Source organism: Microchirus variegatus, assembly GCF_963457635.1.
Source record: "Microchirus variegatus genome assembly, chromosome: 20".
In the NCBI taxonomy this organism is placed as follows: Eukaryota; Metazoa; Chordata; class Actinopteri; order Pleuronectiformes; family Soleidae; genus Microchirus; species Microchirus variegatus.
This window is the reverse complement of record NC_139821.1, coordinates 2,524,786-2,542,657: the sequence shown is the minus strand read 5'-3', so window position 1 is coordinate 2,542,657 and position 17,872 is coordinate 2,524,786. Positions and strand designations below refer to the sequence as shown.

Here is a 17,872-nt window from a genome sequence, read left to right as displayed (position 1 = left end):
AAGCTATTTAGCAAGCTAGTTAGCAAACTATCTAATCTTGCAAACTATCTATCAATGATAGTTAGTGAAGTATCTGTCTTTCTAAGCTAGCTAGCAAACTATTTATCTATCTGAGATAGTTAACGAATAATCTAGCTATCTAAGCTAGCTAGTGAACTATCTAAACTATCTAGCGAACTATCTCCAAGCTAGTTAGCAACTATCTATCTGAGCTTGTTAGTGAATTATCCTTTTCAAAGCTAGCTAGCAAACTATGTATCTATCCAACTAGTTATTGAATAATCTAGCTATTTAAGCGATCTAGCAAACTGTCTCTCTAAGCTAGTTAGCGAACTATATGGATATTTTAAACTTAATCAAGTTTATAATTTAGTTTAGATTTGAATATACATCTGTGCTTATACACTGAGTGGTCATAGTAAATAAAACTTACCAAGAATTAAGGTAATTTTTGACGTTTTGCAGCATTACTTCTGTGAGAATCTCTTTCATAACAAAGCCGTTGCTATAGAAAGTGACAAATCTCTAAATCGATCAACACCGAATTGAATCAAATTATAGAATTTCATCGGATCGGGATCTGTTCAAGAGAATCAGCAGCGATGCTCATCGCGTGACCGATGAAGGACGAGTGAAAGAAGCCGGCGTCTCAAGCTGCAGTTTTAGCAGATTCATTCCTGATAGAGAAGCTTTGAAGAAAGACGGCGCTGCGTGAAAACTCCTATCTGCCATCGTGTGTGTGTCATCAGTCACTTATCATCAGCGTGTCCACAGTTTGTCCTCTTGTCTCTTTCACTGCACGACACTTTGTCATCCTCTTTCTCGCAGCTGCCACTGGTGACGGCAAAGAAAAACACTTTAATTTGAAGAGACAATCTGTTCTTACATTCATACTCTTTGCGTGGTAAATTCGTTGAAACTTCCTTTTATGTTGTCGTCTGCAGGGCTACACGGACGAGCCCGTGTCCAAGGTCCTGTGTCACGTGGAGGACGGCTCGGTGGTGCAGCTGGACAGGTGGAACCTGCAGGTGGAGAAGAGCGCCGCCCAGCCGGAGGAGGGCACGCAGAAGGTCAGGGCTCAGGTTTTTAATCTTAATCTAGTCTTAATATCCAATTTTAGCGTAGTTTTTGTAAAAGTAGCAGAGCTTTTTTGTTTTGTTTTTGTCTCGAGGGAAGACGAGACAGGTAGGTCAGAAATGGCAGTAGTCATAGTGTGCATCGTTTTTCACCTGCAGTACCCTCACGGACCACCAGGGAGATGCAGGGAATTGCTTCTTCGCAGATTCAAATTCAAATTTATTTAAATTATCCACTCTAGATTCTTGTATCACTCTGTTTTTAGTATCAGATTATTACGTACACTATATTTTTAGTGCTGACACAGCGTCAACGTTAGCGCATGTTAACACATGGCGCAAACTATCTCTCTAGGCTAGTGAGCAAACCATCTAACTGAGCGAGTTAGTAAATTACCTCTTTCTAAGCTAGCTAGCAACTATTTATCTATCTAAGCTAGTTATCGAAAAATCTTTTTATCCAAGATAGTTAGCAAACTATCTATCTAAGTACGCTATATTTTTAGTGCTGACACAGCGTCAACGTTAGCGCATGTTAACACATGGCGCAAACTATCTCTCTAGGCTAGTTAGCAAACCATCTAACTGAGCTAGTTAGTAAATTACCTCTTTCTAAGCTAGCTAGCAACTATTTATCTATCTAAGCTAGTTATCGAATAATCTATTTATCCAAGATAGTTAGCAAACTATCTATCTAAGTACGCTATATTTTTAGTGCTGGGCACGTTAGCACGTTAACAGCGTCAACGTTAGTGCATGTTAACACATGACGCGTTTCTATGACGACTGACCTGAAAAAGACACGCGCGATGTCATGTTTACGTGCCGCGCCACCGCTGTCCAGGCACAGCTTGTCTGTTAGCTCCGGTAGCTGCGTTAGCACCGTTAGCATGCCTACAGTCCAACTGGGGCGTTCTGTTTATTGAACGAAAAGAGCAGCGCTACAAAGTTTAGCGTTACTTTAGAGACTCACTTTAACAATCAGAAGTAACGTAAACATGGCGTGTTTTCGTCATGGAAACGCACCATGCGCTAACGTTGACGCCGTTAACGTGCCCAGCACTAAATATTTTACAATAACTTGACTTGTTTTTTTGACTCACTATCTATTATTAAAATACCCGAGGCCACGCCTCAGTGCACGTCTGCTTCTTTTAAAGCGCTAATCGCTAAACAAACGGAGATAAATGACAGATGTGATGAGGCTAAATCAGGATACGAGCTGCCGTGTATTATTTCCGCTAACGCACTAATGTCATGTTTTCCCGCCGCGTTCCCTCAGCTTCCTCTCAACGTCTTCAACAACTACTTCAGCCTGGGCTTCGACGCTCACGTCACGCTCGAGTTCCACGAGTCCAGAGGTGAGGAGTGAAACTATTAACTCTATTTATACTCCGATGCTAATGCGTCGGCTCAGCAAAGACGAGGAGAATGAGGATGAAATATTTAAATGGGGAACGTTCACTAATGAGTGACGCTCTCTCTCTCTCGCTCTGTTATTTAAAGCCTCTCTCTTTTTTCTTTTTTTTTTTAACGTGTTCTCCTTCTGTTTCTGTCCAGAGGCAAATCCAGAGAAGTTTAACAGTCGCTTCCGCAACAAGATGTTCTATGCAGGAGTGAGTGTCCACACACACACACACACACAGTATATAAGCAGGAATAACCCAGGTGTATGAAACTTGATGAGAACGTGTAAAAGTACTTTGCCGTTTTTGGCCACGCCCCCAACAGGAAGTCTGCTTTTTTTGGAGTGTCCGATAAACCACATGTCAAACTGTCTACTGACTACTTGTGAGTCACTTTAGCGCCACCTAGCTGGAACACAAAATGACCCAAATTCTGTGTATATAGTTACCATAGAGTAGTGGGGATTGGGTGCCTTGCTCAGGGGTAGCCCAGCCCTTGACCTGGTGGGGTTTTGAACGGGCAAAAATGGTCCAGGATGAAGTCATAGTAGGTCGCCACCTACTGGCAACAGGAAGTACACCTTCACTGACACGTGTTAGCTCAGTTTCATTTTCTTCTCGCGCTCGTGTAGACTTTAGAATTAGCCGCAACTTTGGCGCCTCCTAGTGCCAAAATGATGTGATACTCGGTGGAGCTTTTAACAACATTCAATCCTTATCTTGTCCAGAGTGACCTCACCAAGTTTGAAGTCGTTTAGCCCTCAAGCTCGAGGAGAAGTTTGCTCAAATACAACGTGTGCGGAATCGGCTAATTTGGCAGTTTGAGCCAAAATGGCCGCCTTAGTGTTGCGCTTAGGCGTCAACTCCAAGAGACTTTTTTCTTGATCTCGTCCTGATAGATGTTTGCTAAATTTGTGGGGTTTTTGAACTGGCAAAATTGTTTGTCATAGCGCCACCTACTGGCAACAGGAAGTACATCTTCACTGACTTAGCATTGCTTCATAAGCACAACTTTTAAACACAATAAATGGGTTTTTCTGTGTTTCGTTGCGTTCAAGTTTCATTTCTTCTAGCGCTGGTGTAGACTGTGTAATTATTGATCTATAAAAATCTGTTGTTTTCCCATCTTTTTTGTTTGTTTTTGCTTTGTTTTTGTCATTAAAAGTCAAAGCTTTAACCACCAGGGTTTTTAAATCAATGAAGCTGTGAAACGGTAGGAAGAAATGACGAGAGGTGTAGCGATGTCTTTTTAATGAGTGAACTGTAATGAATGTAACGTAATTCTGCTTTTCTGTGTGTGTGTGTGTGTGTGTGTGTGTGTGTGTGTGTGTGTGTGTGTGTGTTGTGTGTCTACGTACAGGCTGCATTCTCAGATTTCCTGCAGAGAAGCTCCAGGGATTTGTCTAAGCACGTCAGAGTGGTGGTGAGTGTAAACACACACACACACACACACACACACACACACACACACTCTCTCTGGTATCGTTGCCCGTGTGGACATGTCCAGGCCGCAGGTCAAGCAGGTGATTAAACAGCCGTCCTTCAGCCGACCGTCCATCATCCTTGTCATGAAAGTGTCCTTCAGTGGGACACCGAGTTTCTCACCCGCAGAACCAAAGATTGTGCTGTTCTTGTCACTGACTCCGACCTCTGACCTCTGACCTCTGACCTCCGCGCTCATCACAAACCAACGTACGGAAACAAAGCAGAAAATGTCCCCCGGTCCCACCTCCTACTGTTCAGACTTAAAGCTGTAGTACGTAACTTTTAAATCTCTCTGAGTTTCAAACCAAATGAGTTCACACAGTGTTGTCTCTGTCAGGCAGAGGTTGGTGTTTGACTAAAAACACAAAGAAGCGTACACCCCAAAAAATGTTTTCGCATAGTATTAGCCACTGCTCAAGCTAGTTAGCTATTGCTTTGTTTGGTTGTGATCGGACCTTCCATTGATTTCTACTGCTCAAGTGCAATAGCTAATGCATGAGCACACACATAGCATTAGCTATTGCTAAAGCTAGTTAGCTATTGCTGGTTTGGTTGTGATCGGACCTTCCATTGATTTCTACTGCATAATTGCAATGCTAATGCACTAGCACACATAGCATTAGCCATTGCTAAAGCTAGTTAGCTGTTGCTGGTTTGGTTGTGATCGGACCTTTCATTGCGAGGTTTAGAGAATTAGCTGCAAATTTGGCTCCCACTAGTGGCAAAAGGGTGTGACATTCGGTGAATCTTTTAACAACATTCAATCCTTATCTTGTCCAGAGTGACCTCACCAAGTTTGAAGTCGTCTGCCCTAAAGCTTTAGATGAAGTTTGCTCAAGTACAATGTGTGCGGAATAAGCTAAATTGGCAGTTTGATCCAAAATGGCCGCCTTTCTGTTGCGCTTAGATGACAGCTCCAAGAGACGTTTTCCTAGATATCGTCCTGATAGACCTTTGCCAAATGAATGACCCTGAAAAATGAAAAATTATGTCAGAATAATCGCAGTTAGCGGTGGTTTGACCCACAGTGTCGTCGCGTCTCATGAGTTACCGTAAGTGAGCGGCTCTGTCACGTGACCTTTCACCTGTATCACTTACTTTCCGCGTCTCACATCGGAACAGTTTCAGGGTCGAGAGAGTGAGAGCTTTGAAACCGAGACTGTGTGAAAAGTGAGAAGTGAGGCGGCGGCGGCGGCGTGTAGCGACACGAAGGATCTGAGAGTGGAAAAAATCAGCTAAAGCAGGAAAGTCCTGACGACGACGACGAGGCGTTTTCAGGGGCCCCCGTGTCTCGACTTGTTCGCGTCGCTGCGTCTTAATTATGTGGGCGCATTGTTGTTGTGTCACAGAGTGTGTGTGTGTGTGTGTGTGTGTGTGTGTGTGTCCTCAGTGTGACGGCACAGACCTGACGCCCAAGATCCAGGAGCTGAAGTTCCAGTGCATCGTGTTTCTAAACATTCCCAGGTGGGTGAACACACTCAGTACACCGTCATTAAACGGTAAACGCTAAAACAAGTCAATATTTCTGTCCGTTCGCTCCAGAACTGACGATTTTCTAAGTCAAATATGCGTCGCTTTAGCTTTGGGCGAACGATATCGCGATACAGTCACGAGATAGCATCGTTGCAGCCAATCGCAGCCCAGCACCCCGTTGCATATGCTCTTCTTAAAAGGTTAAAAGTTGTATTATAAAGTTAGTTAGGAGTTTGTTAGGGCCGCTAGCTGAATAGCTAGCTGTCTTAGACAGTAAACAGTAAAATAAGTCAATATTTCTCTGTCCGCTAACTCCAGAACTGACGATTTTCTAAGTCAACTTTGCGTCGCTTTAGCTTTGGTGAACGACATCGCGATACAGTCACGCGATAGCGTCGTTGCAGCCAACCGCAGTCCAGCGTCGCGTTGCATATGCGTCACGTGACGTACGAGAGCCGTCGAGACTCAAGTTGCTCTTCTTAAAAGGCAAATTGTATCATAAAGTTAGCTTAATTTACAGAGAGTTCGCTAGGGCTGCTAGCTGAATAGCTAGCTGAATAGCTAGCTGTCCTATGGTCGCTCCGGAACTGACGATTTTCTAAGTTAACTTTGCGTCGCCTTAGCTTTGGCGTACAATATCGCGATACAGTCACGCGATAGCGTCGTTGCAGCCAATCGCAGTCCAGCACCGCGTTGCATATGCGTCACGTGACGTACGAGAGCCGTCGAGACTCAAGTTGCTCTTCTTAAAAGGCAAATTGTATCATAAAGTTAGCTTAATTTACAGAGAGTTCGCTAGGGCTGCTAGCTGAATAGCTAGCTGTCCTATGGTCGCTCCGGAACTGACGATTTTCTAAGTCAACTTTGCGTCGCTTTAGCTTTGGTGAACAACATCGCGATACAGTCACACGATAGCGTCGTTGCAGCCAATCGCAGTCCAGCGTCGTGTTGCATATGCGTCACGTGACGTACGAGAGCCGTCGAGACTCAAGTTGCTCTTCTTAAAAGGCAAATTGTATTATAAAGTTAGCTTAATTTACAGAGAGTTCGCTAGGGCTGCTAGCTGAATAGCTAGCTGAATAGCTAGCTGTCCTATGGTCGCTCCGAAACTGACGATTTTCTAAGTCAACTTTGCGTCGCCTTAGCTTTGGCGTACAATATCGCGATACAGTCACGCGATAGCGTCGTTGCAGCCAATCGCAGTCCAGCACCGCGTTGCATATGCGTCACGTGACGTACGAGAGCCGTCGAGACTCAAGTTGCTCTTCTTAAAAGGCAAATTGTATCATAAAGTTAGCTTAATTTACAGAGAGTTCGCTAGGGCTGCTAGCTGAATAGCTAGCTGAATAGCTAGCTGTCCTATGGTCGCTCCGGAACTGACGATTTTCTAAGTCAACTTTGCGTCGCTTTAGCTTTGGTGAACAACATCGCGATACAGTCACGCGATAGCGTCGTTGCAGCCAATCGCAGTCCAGCGTCGCGTTGCATATGCGTCACGTGACGTACGAGAGCCGTCGAGACTCAAGTTGCTCTTCTTAAAAGGCAAATTGTATTATAAAGTTAGCTTAATTTACAGAGAGTTCGCTAGGGCCGGTAGCTGAATTGCTAGCTGTCTTAGTCCTAATTAAGTAATTACCACGTTGTCCAGCAGAGGGGGCTATCGTCCCTCATCCCTCTCAGCTGCAAGAGGTGTTCATTTCGTTGACGACAACTATGACGTAAAAAAGTGAACTGACACTTTCGTCGACGCGTAAAAAGTAGACGGGAAATGGCGAAAAGGGGGCGGGGCAACTGGGGGAGAAAACCAATCGGAAGTGAGGAACAAGAAGAAGTGGTCCAATCCAGTTTGGTTGATCTAGAAATGGCGATGTTTGAAGAGAAGGAACGACGAGTGGTGGAATTTCACGTACGATGTTACGTAAAAGATTTGTTTTTGTGTGTAGGTACTGTGCTGGCACCATGCCGTGGGGAAACACGGGCGACCACCGCGACTTTGAGCCGCAGCGTCACGACGACGGCTGCATCGAGGTCATCGGCTTCACCATGGCGTCACTGGTGAGAGGAACGGAAAAAGAAAAGGAATAAAGAGATATAAAAAAAACGTATTTCTTGTTTCTATGCGACGCTTGTGTCTCTCCCTCCTGTCCACCAGGCGGCGCTGCAGGTCGGTGGTCACGGGGAGCGACTGCATCAGTGCAGGGAAGTCGTGCTAACTACCTTCAAGACCATACCTGTGCAGGTGCGTCCACACACACACACACACAGCAGATGTTGTTTCCAGGCTGAATTGGAGCTGCGTTTTTGCTGGAACAGCAGCAGCTCCAATGTTTCTTTGTGTGTGTGCGTAGGTGGACGGCGAGCCGTGTCGTCTGGCCCCCTCCACGCTCCGCATCTCCCTCCGAAATCAGGCCAACATGGTTCAGAAGAGCAAGAGACGGACCTCAGTGCCGCTGCTCAACGAGTGAGTCACACACACACACACACACACACATTACTACTGACCTTAACCTAACCCTGACCTTTGACCTTTGACCTCAGCCTAACTTTAAAACACGTCCTCACCTTAAAATGAAGTCATGTACATTTTAGGGACTTGACTCCCCATAATGTGATAGGTCCCCACAACATAAGGACTACAAACACTCACACACACACACACACACACACACGTGTGTCCCTGTTGTGGTGGACGTCCTGTCCTCACAGCTGCTTGTGTCTTTGATGTTCAAACTAACTCCTCCTCCGTCTGCAGAGCTGCTGTCAATCACTCTGGAAACGTCGTCTGTTTTTCTGCTTCATGTTTGTCCAAAATTCATCTGTCCATCCTTCTCTCCTTGTCTCCTTCTCTTCTCTCCTTCCCTCGCTCCCTTCGTTCCTCTGACGCCGATGATCTGTTTTTGTTCTTGATTTACTTTGCTGACGTTTATTTCTCTTCTTTCTTCTCTTCTTTATTTCCTTTGTTTTGCCTTTTCTCCTCCTCTCCTCCTTCCCATTTGCCTCTGCCACTTCCTCTCTCATCCTTCTTCTTCTTCTTCTTCTTCCTATTCCCTCTTTTCCAATTCTCCTCATCTCCTCGTATCCTTCTCCTCGTCCTCTCTCTGTAATCTCTTCTCCACTCTCCTCCTAATTTCCTTTCCATTACTCCTTGCCTCCTTATCTGTTTCCTTGTCTCCTTCTTACCTTCATTTCCTTTTCTTTCATCCTCATGTCTCCTCTCCTCCTCTCCTCTCATCCTCCTCTCCTATCTCCTCTCCTCCTCTTCTCACATCCTCTCCTCCCATCCTCTCCTCTCCCCTCATCCTCTCCTCTTTCCTTTTTCCTCCACCACTTCTCCTCTCATCCTCCTCTCCTCCTCTCTTCCTCTCCTCCTCTCCTCTCCTCACATCCTCTCCTCCTCTCCTCTCCTCTCCTCCCATCCTCCTCTCCTCCTCTCCTCTCCTCACATCCTCTCCTCCTCTCCTCTCCTCTCCTCTCCTCCCATCCTCCTCTCCTCCTCTCCTCTCCTCACATCCTCTCCTCCTCTCCTCTCCTCTCCTCTCCTCCCATCCTCCTCTCCTCCTCTCCTCTCCTCTCCTCCTCTCCTCTCCTCTCCTCACATCCTCTCATCTCCTCCTCTCCTCCTTTCCTCTCCGCCCATCCTCCTCTCCTCTCCTCTCCTCTCCTCTCCTCTCCTCACATGCTCTCATCTCCTCCTCTCCTCACATCATCTCCTCCCATCCTCTCCTCTCCCTTCATCCTCTCCTCTTTCCTTTTTCCTCCACCACTTCTCCTCTTATCCTTCTCCTCCTTCCTGTTCTCTTGTCTCCTTCTTACCTTGATTTCCTCTCCTCCTCTCATCCTCTCCTCTCCTTGCTTCCTCTCCCCTCATTTCCTCCTCTTTCCTTTTTCCTCCACCACTTCTCCTCTCGTCTCCTCCTTTCCTCCTCTCCTCTCCTCTCCTCTCCTCTCCTCTCCTCTCCTCTCCTCTCCTCTCCTCTCCTCTCCTCTCCTCTCCTCTCTTCCTCTCCTCTCCTTTCCTCACATCCTCTCCTCCTCTCCTCTCCTCTCATCCTCTCATCTCCTCCTCTCCTATCCTCTCCTCTCATCCTCCTCTCCTCTCCTCACATCCTCTCCTCCTCTCCTCTCCTCTCCCCTCATCCTCTCCTATTTCCTTTTTCCTCCACCACGTCTCCTCTCATCCTTCTCCTCCTTCCTGTTCTCTTGTCTCCTTCTTACCTTGATTTCCTCTCCTCCTCTCCTCCTCTCATCCTCCCATCCTCTCCTCCTCTCATCCTCTCCTCTCCTTGCTTCCTTGCTTCATTTTCTCCTCTTTCCTTTTTCCTCCACCACTTCTCTCATCCTCACTTCCTCTCCTCCTCTCATCCTCCCATCCTCTCCTCTCATCCTTCTCCTCCTCTCCTCCTCTCCTCCTCCTCTGTGTGTGTGTGTGTGTGTAGTATTCAGAAGGTGTGTGCAGCTGATCTGCGCCGCCTCTCTGCTCCCCCTGACTCCTTCTCTGTGTAAGTACTTTAACCTCTGTGTCTGTGTCTGTGTCTGCAGCCACTTCCTGTCGTCTGTGTCTGTGTCCGCAGCCACTTCCTGTCGCCTGTGTGTCCTTTAAAATAAGCAAAAAAGTACAAAGTAAAGTCTTATGAATCAAATAATCATCAAAGTGAATGAAAATTAACGGTGACGATGGTTATACAAATAACATTTATCAAGTAAAATGTCAGAAATCATATTTAATTTGACATATTTAAAACTTTTTTTTCACCTGCAATACCTGCAGGGCCCACCAGTGGGCAGCAACACACATAAAACCATTAATAATCAATTTTATTTGTATTTTCTCAGTAACATGTTTGTGTGTCAGATAAATGTTTTGTCATTTTGTGAGTATTTTTTATGAAGTCTGTCTTTTTTTTAACCACGTTCGTAGACAGTAACATGAATAATTATTGTTATTATTAAATCAATTCTTAACCAGTTTAAATTAAGGGCTTTTTAAATATAATTATTGTTTTTAGCGTTTGTCGTGTTGTACGTTGTTAAATGTGAGTCTGTTTCGTGTTTGTAGATATGTGTGTGTGTGTGTGTGTGTGTGTGTGTGTGTGTGTGTGTGTGTGTGTGTGTGTGTGTGTGGCAGCATGCGGAAGCTTCACTTCCTGTTCATGTGCTTTCTTCAAATTTCCCGACGTTTTACTTCCTGTCCGTTTTGCGTCGTCACTTTAACACAACAGTGTTTTTCCCAAACTGTCACAAGACTAATTTACCAGAATTGTTTACTAAATTAATTCAAACTTTCATCGTTATTTTAAACATAAATCTGACTTAAAGTCTTTGTTTGGGACCCAGATTTCTTTTCCTGTGCCCGTGTTCGGGTCCCGCCCCACAGCTTTGGGAATCACTGCTTTCATGTTTCTGTTTTCTAACCTGAAAAACTGTTTGATGTTTATTTAACGCATCATTTTTCTCTGTTTTCATTTAAATAGGTTTTGATTTTTAGAGGCAAATAAAGCATTTGATGAACTTTGCTCATCAGCTCTTACCAAAATAAAACAGGAAACACTAATTCTACCTCACAAATGAACAAATAAAGGCATAAAAAGCTGCTGATGTGCAGCCGCAGTTCATCAAATGTCAACCTTTAAACTTATAATTATCAATTACAACTTTGATTTTATGAATGCTTCTTTTTTTTATTTACCAAGAATGAGAAATAAGTCTATTTTTTGATAAGGCGCCGGCCATTTTGGATCACCACGTGTGTACGGTGGCCCGCAGTGGACAAACTAAGCATGTTTTTGATTTGTGGAAACTGTAAGAAAATACCAGAAATGTCATCAATCATGTTATTTGTGTCTGTGCGTGCATGTCTGCATGTGTGCGCGTCATCGCTCTACGTCGTCATAAACGTGATTTCATCGCTTTGGTTTGTTTTGTTTTTTTTAGTCCTCACGCAATTCCAGATCGTCTTCGCCTGCGAGTGAATCGCATCAGCCTCCACGAGTACGACCGACTGCAGTACGATAAAGAGCGACTACGTGATATCTGTGAGTGTGTAGCGTGGATTCATTTTTTTTTTTTAATTTTGGACAAAAACAATTTTTTTGTCAAATTTTGGAACAAAAATGTGAACAAAAATGTCAAATTTTGGACCAAAGAAAATGGTCAAATTTTGGACAAATTTTTTTTTTTCAAATTTTGGACAAATTTTTTTTTTTTCAAATTTTGGACAAACTTATTTTTTTCTAATTTTGGACAAAAAAATGTTTTTTCAAATTTTGGACAAATTTTTTTTTTTTAATTTTGGACAAAAACATTTTTTTTCAAATTTTGGACAATTTTTTTTTTTTTTTCAAATTTTGGACAAACTTATTTTTTTCTAATTTTGGACAAAAAAATTTTTTTTCTAATTTTGGAACAAAAATTTAAAACAAATATGTCAAATTTTGGACCAAAGAAAATGGTCAAATTTTGGACAAAAGAAGGTCAAAAAAAGGTCACATTTTGGACGACTATGACAGAAAAAGAGTGGAAGATGTAATAACTGCAAAATAATTACCAAAATAAATGTTAGCTACTTAACAAAAGACTCGCCTCATAAAATCTATAGTCTATAAAATCATAAAGTCTGTGATGTCTTAAGAATAAATTCACCTCTTTATTTCACCGTTAAACAATCCTTTCTGAGTGTAAACCGACTCTTTGTCTCACGTCTTCTCTCTGCACCAAACCCCATAGACAAAACCAGTGATTTTTTCTGTCACTGCACACAGCAGCTGCTGATCATCTGCTGCCCCCTTCAGGTCAATTCACCAGTGTTATTTTTGCGTCTCATTTGTTTGGAATCTTTCCCTCTGATTTACTTCAGTGACACAAAGTGGCCAAAGAAGGCAGCATCAGAGCAGCAGCGTCTGTGTCCCTCAGCTTAAATTAAGGCTTTTTTTAATGGGGTTTGGTGCAGGAGGAGGTGAGTGAGGTCTGCACAAAGCTTTTAAAAACCCACTTTAAAGCCCACAGTTTTTAAGATAAGGAAATATAAAGAGTTTTAAATTAAATGTATATATTTTGGTGTTTTTTTTGCAGCCATTCCTGTTGGGATCGTGGTGGTGAGAGGAGACTGTGACCTGGAGACGTGCAGACTCTACATCGACCGACTACAAGAGGTCGGTTAAAACAATCCTCCTCCTCCATCATCTTCATCATCATTGTTATTGTTATTGTTATTACCGTCATCTTCCTCTCTGTCTCTCGCCTGCATCATTATTTCATGAGGCAGGTGGCGCCGTGGCTCTGCTCTCACTTATTTATAGACGGCAGACGTCTGCTCTTTCACTTCATCTCATGTCAGAAAACTTTTTAAACGTCCATTGATGTATTGATTAATGTCTTTCACTGTTATTCTCACCAGGATTTACACCAGGCGCCATCTACTGGCCACAGAGTGCACTATCAGGTACATGAAACTGCTTGAATTTTGTTTTAATAAATAGTTTTATTTTGTAAATGAAGTAAATAAATGTTTTTTACAGACTGACACTCAGACATGAGACGAAACATTAATTTGTTATCCTGATAATTGTATTATTAAAAAAATTATATATTCTTTAAACACTTAAAATGTCTCAAAAAGTCGCAGAAATTACCTTTAATTTTGTGGTTTGTTTTTTGCTTGTGGCACTTCAATATAAAATCACCAGGACTGCATGTTGACGAGTGAAAAGTCTCTATTAACAATTTTCTGTGATTATCTTATTCTTTTGTAACAATCCAGATATTTGAAATTCACTACTTATTTCTTTACGATAAGTTTAAGTACTTTTTTTTTGTTTGCACTTTTTGTTTTGTTTTTTCATGCACTCTAAAAAAAACTGTCAACAATGTTTTTTTTCAAATTTTGGATGAAAACAATTGTGGGCCAAAAATAAAAAAAGTCACGTTTTGGACAAAACATTTATCTTTTAAAAAATTTTGACACATTTTTTTTCCAATTTTGGGAAAAAAAATTTTTTTTTCAAATTTTGGGAAAAAATGTTTTTTTCAAATTTTGGAAAACTATTTTTTTCAAATTTTGGAAAACTATTTTTTTCAAATTTTGGAAAAAAACTTTTCAAATTTTGGAAAAAAACTTTTTTCAAATTTTGGAAAAAAACTTTTTTCAAATTTTGGAAAAAAACTTTTTCCAAATTTTGGAAAAAAACTTTTTCCAAATTTTGGAAAAAAACTTTTTTCAAATTTTGTAATAATCCCGACATTTGAAATTCACTACTTATTTCTTTTTTTTGTCTGCAGGACGAGAGCAGAGGTTTCCCCAGGACGAGCTCAGCCAGTCGACTTTCTCCAAACTGGAGTTTCTTAGACTGTGAGTGACTCAAGCACTCGAGACACAAATCAAATACTTTATACTATATACTATGACCTTTTTGTCAAATTTTGGACAAAAAAAATTGCCCAAAAAACTTTTTGGGACAAAATTGTCAAATTTTGGACAACTTTTTTTGGACTCATTTTTTTATACTATACTTTGACCTTTTTGTCAAATATTGCCCCAAAAAATGGTCAAATTGTGGATTACATACTATCTAATATACTATGACTGAAAAACAATTTAATCATAATTTTGGACTTGACGACATAAGAAGACCCAAAAAAATCACCAAGTTGGTAGTCAAAATAGTTTGCGATTCATTTTGTCATCGATGACTTGTGTTAGCATCGCAATAAAATGACACTATATACATTTTTTGTCGGTAAATGATATGCAGTGTTCCTTTAAATAATATAAATCCTGTTAACGTGCGTGTTTCTGCTCCACAGCGACGTCAGCTGATCGCTTCTATCGCATCGACAAAGCTCAGGTCAGTACGATTTAAAAAAATAAAAAATAAAAAAAATAAAACAACGTTAAATCATCGTGGTCGTTGTTGTTTTGTTATTTTTAAGTCACGTTTTTTCCTCAGGAGCATCTTCACTTTGTGACGGAGATCTGTCAGGACGAGGTTTTCATCCTGGACCACGAGGCTCCTGTGGTGAACCAGGCCTCGCCGTCGGGGATGCCCGACCTGGTGGTGGAGCCCTCTGCTGGGTACGTGTGGTACTGCAAAAAGTGTTTTTCTACACTATCTGAGGTTTTTATCTTAAAATGCTTTTTTTTTTTAATCCATTCATTGTTCACTTTTGTCAACTACGAGTTCAAAATAACGCAAACATCAACCAAAAATGTTCCTGTCATTTTTTGCAGCACTCCATTGACGCCAGATGAACAAGGTAATTCAATTATCAAAGGTTTTCATTATTTATTATTAATATTTATGATAAAGTGATTGTTTGTCCTCTCGTCTCTGAAGAATCTGCAGATGTTTTAACTCGTTGTGAAACTTTGATTTTGTTACATTTCTGTGGAAGATTTGAGTCAAAAACCAGTTTCCTGTTTCTCGCCTCGTTCATGTTTGTATGTTTTTTTTTTTTTACATTTCCTGTTTCCTGTTCCACTTTTGTATTATTATTATTTTTATTTATTAATCAAGAAAATCACAACATACAGGATTCATAGTTAAGACCTGGAATAGAGTAGAGTAGAATCAAGTAGAATAGAATATAATATAATAGAGACTACTTTATTCTACTCTACTCTATTATATTCTACTATGTTATAGTCTAATATATTCTACTCTATTCTATTCTATTAGATTCTACTCTACTTTATTCTACTATATTCTATTATAGTCTACTCTACAGTAGAATCTAATAGAATAGAATATAGTAGACTATAACATAGTAGAATATAATAGAGTAGAGTAGAGTAGACTATAATAGAGTAGAATATAATAGAGTAGAGTAGACTATAATAGAGTAGAATCGAATAAAACAGAGCAGAGAAGAGTAGAGAGTAAAGTAGAACAGAATTGAGTAGAATAGAACAGGACAGAGTGGAGTCAAACTTGAATAGAAAACAGTAGCATAGAATATAATAGAATCGAATAGAGTAGAGTAGAGTAGAGTAGAATCTAATAGAATATAATAGAGTAGACTATAATAGTGTAGAGTAGAATATATTAGACTATAACATAGTAGAATATAATAGAGTAGAGTAGAATATAGTAGACTATAACATAGTAGAATATAATAGAGTAGTGTAGAATATAGAAGACTATAACATAGTAGAATATAATAGAGTAGAGTAGACTATAATAGAGTAGAGTAGAATCTAATAGTGTAGAATATAGTATACTATAGTAGACTATAACATGGTAGAATATATTAGAGTAGAGTAGAATAGAGGTGAGTAGAAAAGAGTTTACTCTAATAGAGTATAGTATAATAGAGTAGACTCTAATAGAGTATAGTATAATAGAGTAGAATATAGTAGACTATAATAGAGTAGAGTAGAATAGAGGTGAGTAGAATAGAGTAGACTCTAATAGAGTATAGTATAATAGAGTAGACTCTAATAGAGTATAGTATAATAGAGTAGAATATAGTAGACTATAATATAATAGAATAGAATAGAATAGAATAAAACAGAGCAGACAAGAGTAGAGAGTAAAGTAGAACAGAACTGAGTAGAGTAGAATAGAACAGGACAGAGTGGAGTCAAACTTGGATAATAGAAAACAGTAGCATAGAATAATAGAATAGAATAGAATAGACTTGAAAAACAGGACATAGTGGAATAGAATGAGATAATAATTGTGTAGAGTAGAAGCACACAGAATAGACTTTGATCGACTTTGACGGAGATTCCAGAACTTTGTGTTGACGATAGATTATAATCCACGTGAATCATCCTTTAACCTCAGAATCCCAGTTCTGCTGTTTCCATGGAAACGTGAGTCTTCTGTGTTCTTGTGTTCACAGCTTTGTTGACGGCGGCGCGATCTGGAGATCTGTCCATGGTGACTCACACACACACACACACACACACACACACACACACACACACACACACACACACACACACACACACAGAGTGTCAGGTTTGTTTAACCCTGTGTGTTTAATCTCAATCTGTCCTCCGGTGTGTGTCCACAGTTGTCCGAGTGCGTGCGTCGCGGCGTTAGCTTGCTGGTCCGAGACTCCGGCGGCCGCTCGGCGCTGCACGCCGCCGCTCAGAGCGGACACGCCGACGTGGTCGGCTTCATCCTGAACCAGGGTGAGGACGCTGAGAGATAATCCGAGATTACGTCTGTGTCTTTATTTCACTGTTAGATTAACGCCCCCCCCTACACCAAAGAGAGAAAATTAGCATATAGCGTTCGCATCGTTCCGTCCGTCCGGACTAAAATGAATACCTTCCTGTGCGCGTACGTCCTTCACATTTTTGCAGGATTGTTTAGTGGGTGAATATCTCCAGGCGTTTTTTTTTGAATTTTGTCCAAAAACTTTTTTTTTTGAATTTTTCGTGAATTTTTACGCATTTTTTTTTTGCGGGGGAAATGTGAGAAACGTGTAAACGGCACTTTTCGAGCTCGTCGACGCGATAACTTGACAGATATTCGACATATTGATGTCAAACTGGCACTGTCCATGCCTCTTACAAGTATCTTGGACAAGTTCGAAGATGGGTGACCTTGACCTACTTTTCAAGGTCACGGCTGCACTTGTAACTTGGAAAATAGCCAAAAACCGGCACTTTTCAAGCTTGTCAACGCGATAACTTGACAAATATTTATTGTATTGATGCCAAACTGGCACTGTCCATGCCTCTTACAAGTATCTTGAATAAGTTTGAAGATGGGTGACCTTGACCTACTTTTCAAGGTCACGGCTGCACTTGAAACTTGGAAAATAGCCAAAAACTGCACTTTTCAAGCTTGTCAACGCGATAACTTGACAAATATTTATTGTATTGATGCCAAACTGGCACTGTCCATGCCTCTTACAAGTATCTTGAATAAGTTTGAAGATGGGTGACCTTGACCTACTTTTCAAGGTCACGGCTGCACTTGAAACTTGAAAAATAGCCAAAAACTGCACTTTTCAAGCTTGTCAACGCGATAACTTGACAAATATTCGACATATTGATGTCAAACTGGCACTGTCCATGCCTCTTACAAGTATCTTGGACAAGTTCGAAGATCGGTGACCTTGACCTACTTTTCAAGGTCACGGCTGCACTTGTAACTTGGAAAATAGCCAAAAACCGGCACTTTTCAACCTTGTCAACACGATAACTTGACAAATATTTATTGTATTGCTGCCAAACTGGCACTGTGGATGCCTCTTACAAGTATCTTGAATAAGTTTGAAGATGGGTGACCTTGACCTACTTTTCAAGGTCACGGCTGCACTTGAAACTTGAAAAATAGCCAAAAACTGCACTTTTCAAGCTTGTCAACGCGATAACTTGACAAATATTTATTGTATTGATGCCAAACTGGCACTGTCCGTGCCTCTTACAAGTATCTTGGACAAGTTCGAAGATGGGTGACCTTGACCTACTTCTCAAGG

At 41.3% G+C, this 17,872-nt stretch overlaps 1 protein-coding gene across 1 annotated transcript in view; it reads left to right on the top strand.

The window, feature by feature from the left end:
- The window catches only part of dgki (diacylglycerol kinase, iota), a gene marked incomplete at both ends in the record, with an annotated part of 61,646 nt that overhangs the window by 40,813 nt on the left and 2,961 nt on the right, over positions 1 to 17,872 (top strand). The window contains 18 exons of the mRNA XM_083906725.1: positions 945 to 1,070; positions 2,359 to 2,437; positions 2,637 to 2,692; positions 3,843 to 3,905; positions 5,358 to 5,431; positions 7,384 to 7,495; positions 7,593 to 7,679; positions 7,789 to 7,901; positions 9,877 to 9,939; positions 11,372 to 11,472; positions 12,509 to 12,588; positions 12,834 to 12,878; positions 13,715 to 13,784; positions 14,240 to 14,280; positions 14,383 to 14,507; positions 14,664 to 14,689; positions 16,280 to 16,317; positions 16,454 to 16,574. Of these exons, the coding sequence (XP_083762851.1) occupies positions 945 to 1,070; positions 2,359 to 2,437; positions 2,637 to 2,692; positions 3,843 to 3,905; positions 5,358 to 5,431; positions 7,384 to 7,495; positions 7,593 to 7,679; positions 7,789 to 7,901; positions 9,877 to 9,939; positions 11,372 to 11,472; positions 12,509 to 12,588; positions 12,834 to 12,878; positions 13,715 to 13,784; positions 14,240 to 14,280; positions 14,383 to 14,507; positions 14,664 to 14,689; positions 16,280 to 16,317; positions 16,454 to 16,574 (1,420 nt within the window). The remainder of the gene's footprint in view (positions 1 to 944; positions 1,071 to 2,358; positions 2,438 to 2,636; positions 2,693 to 3,842; positions 3,906 to 5,357; positions 5,432 to 7,383; positions 7,496 to 7,592; positions 7,680 to 7,788; positions 7,902 to 9,876; positions 9,940 to 11,371; positions 11,473 to 12,508; positions 12,589 to 12,833; positions 12,879 to 13,714; positions 13,785 to 14,239; positions 14,281 to 14,382; positions 14,508 to 14,663; positions 14,690 to 16,279; positions 16,318 to 16,453; positions 16,575 to 17,872) is intronic.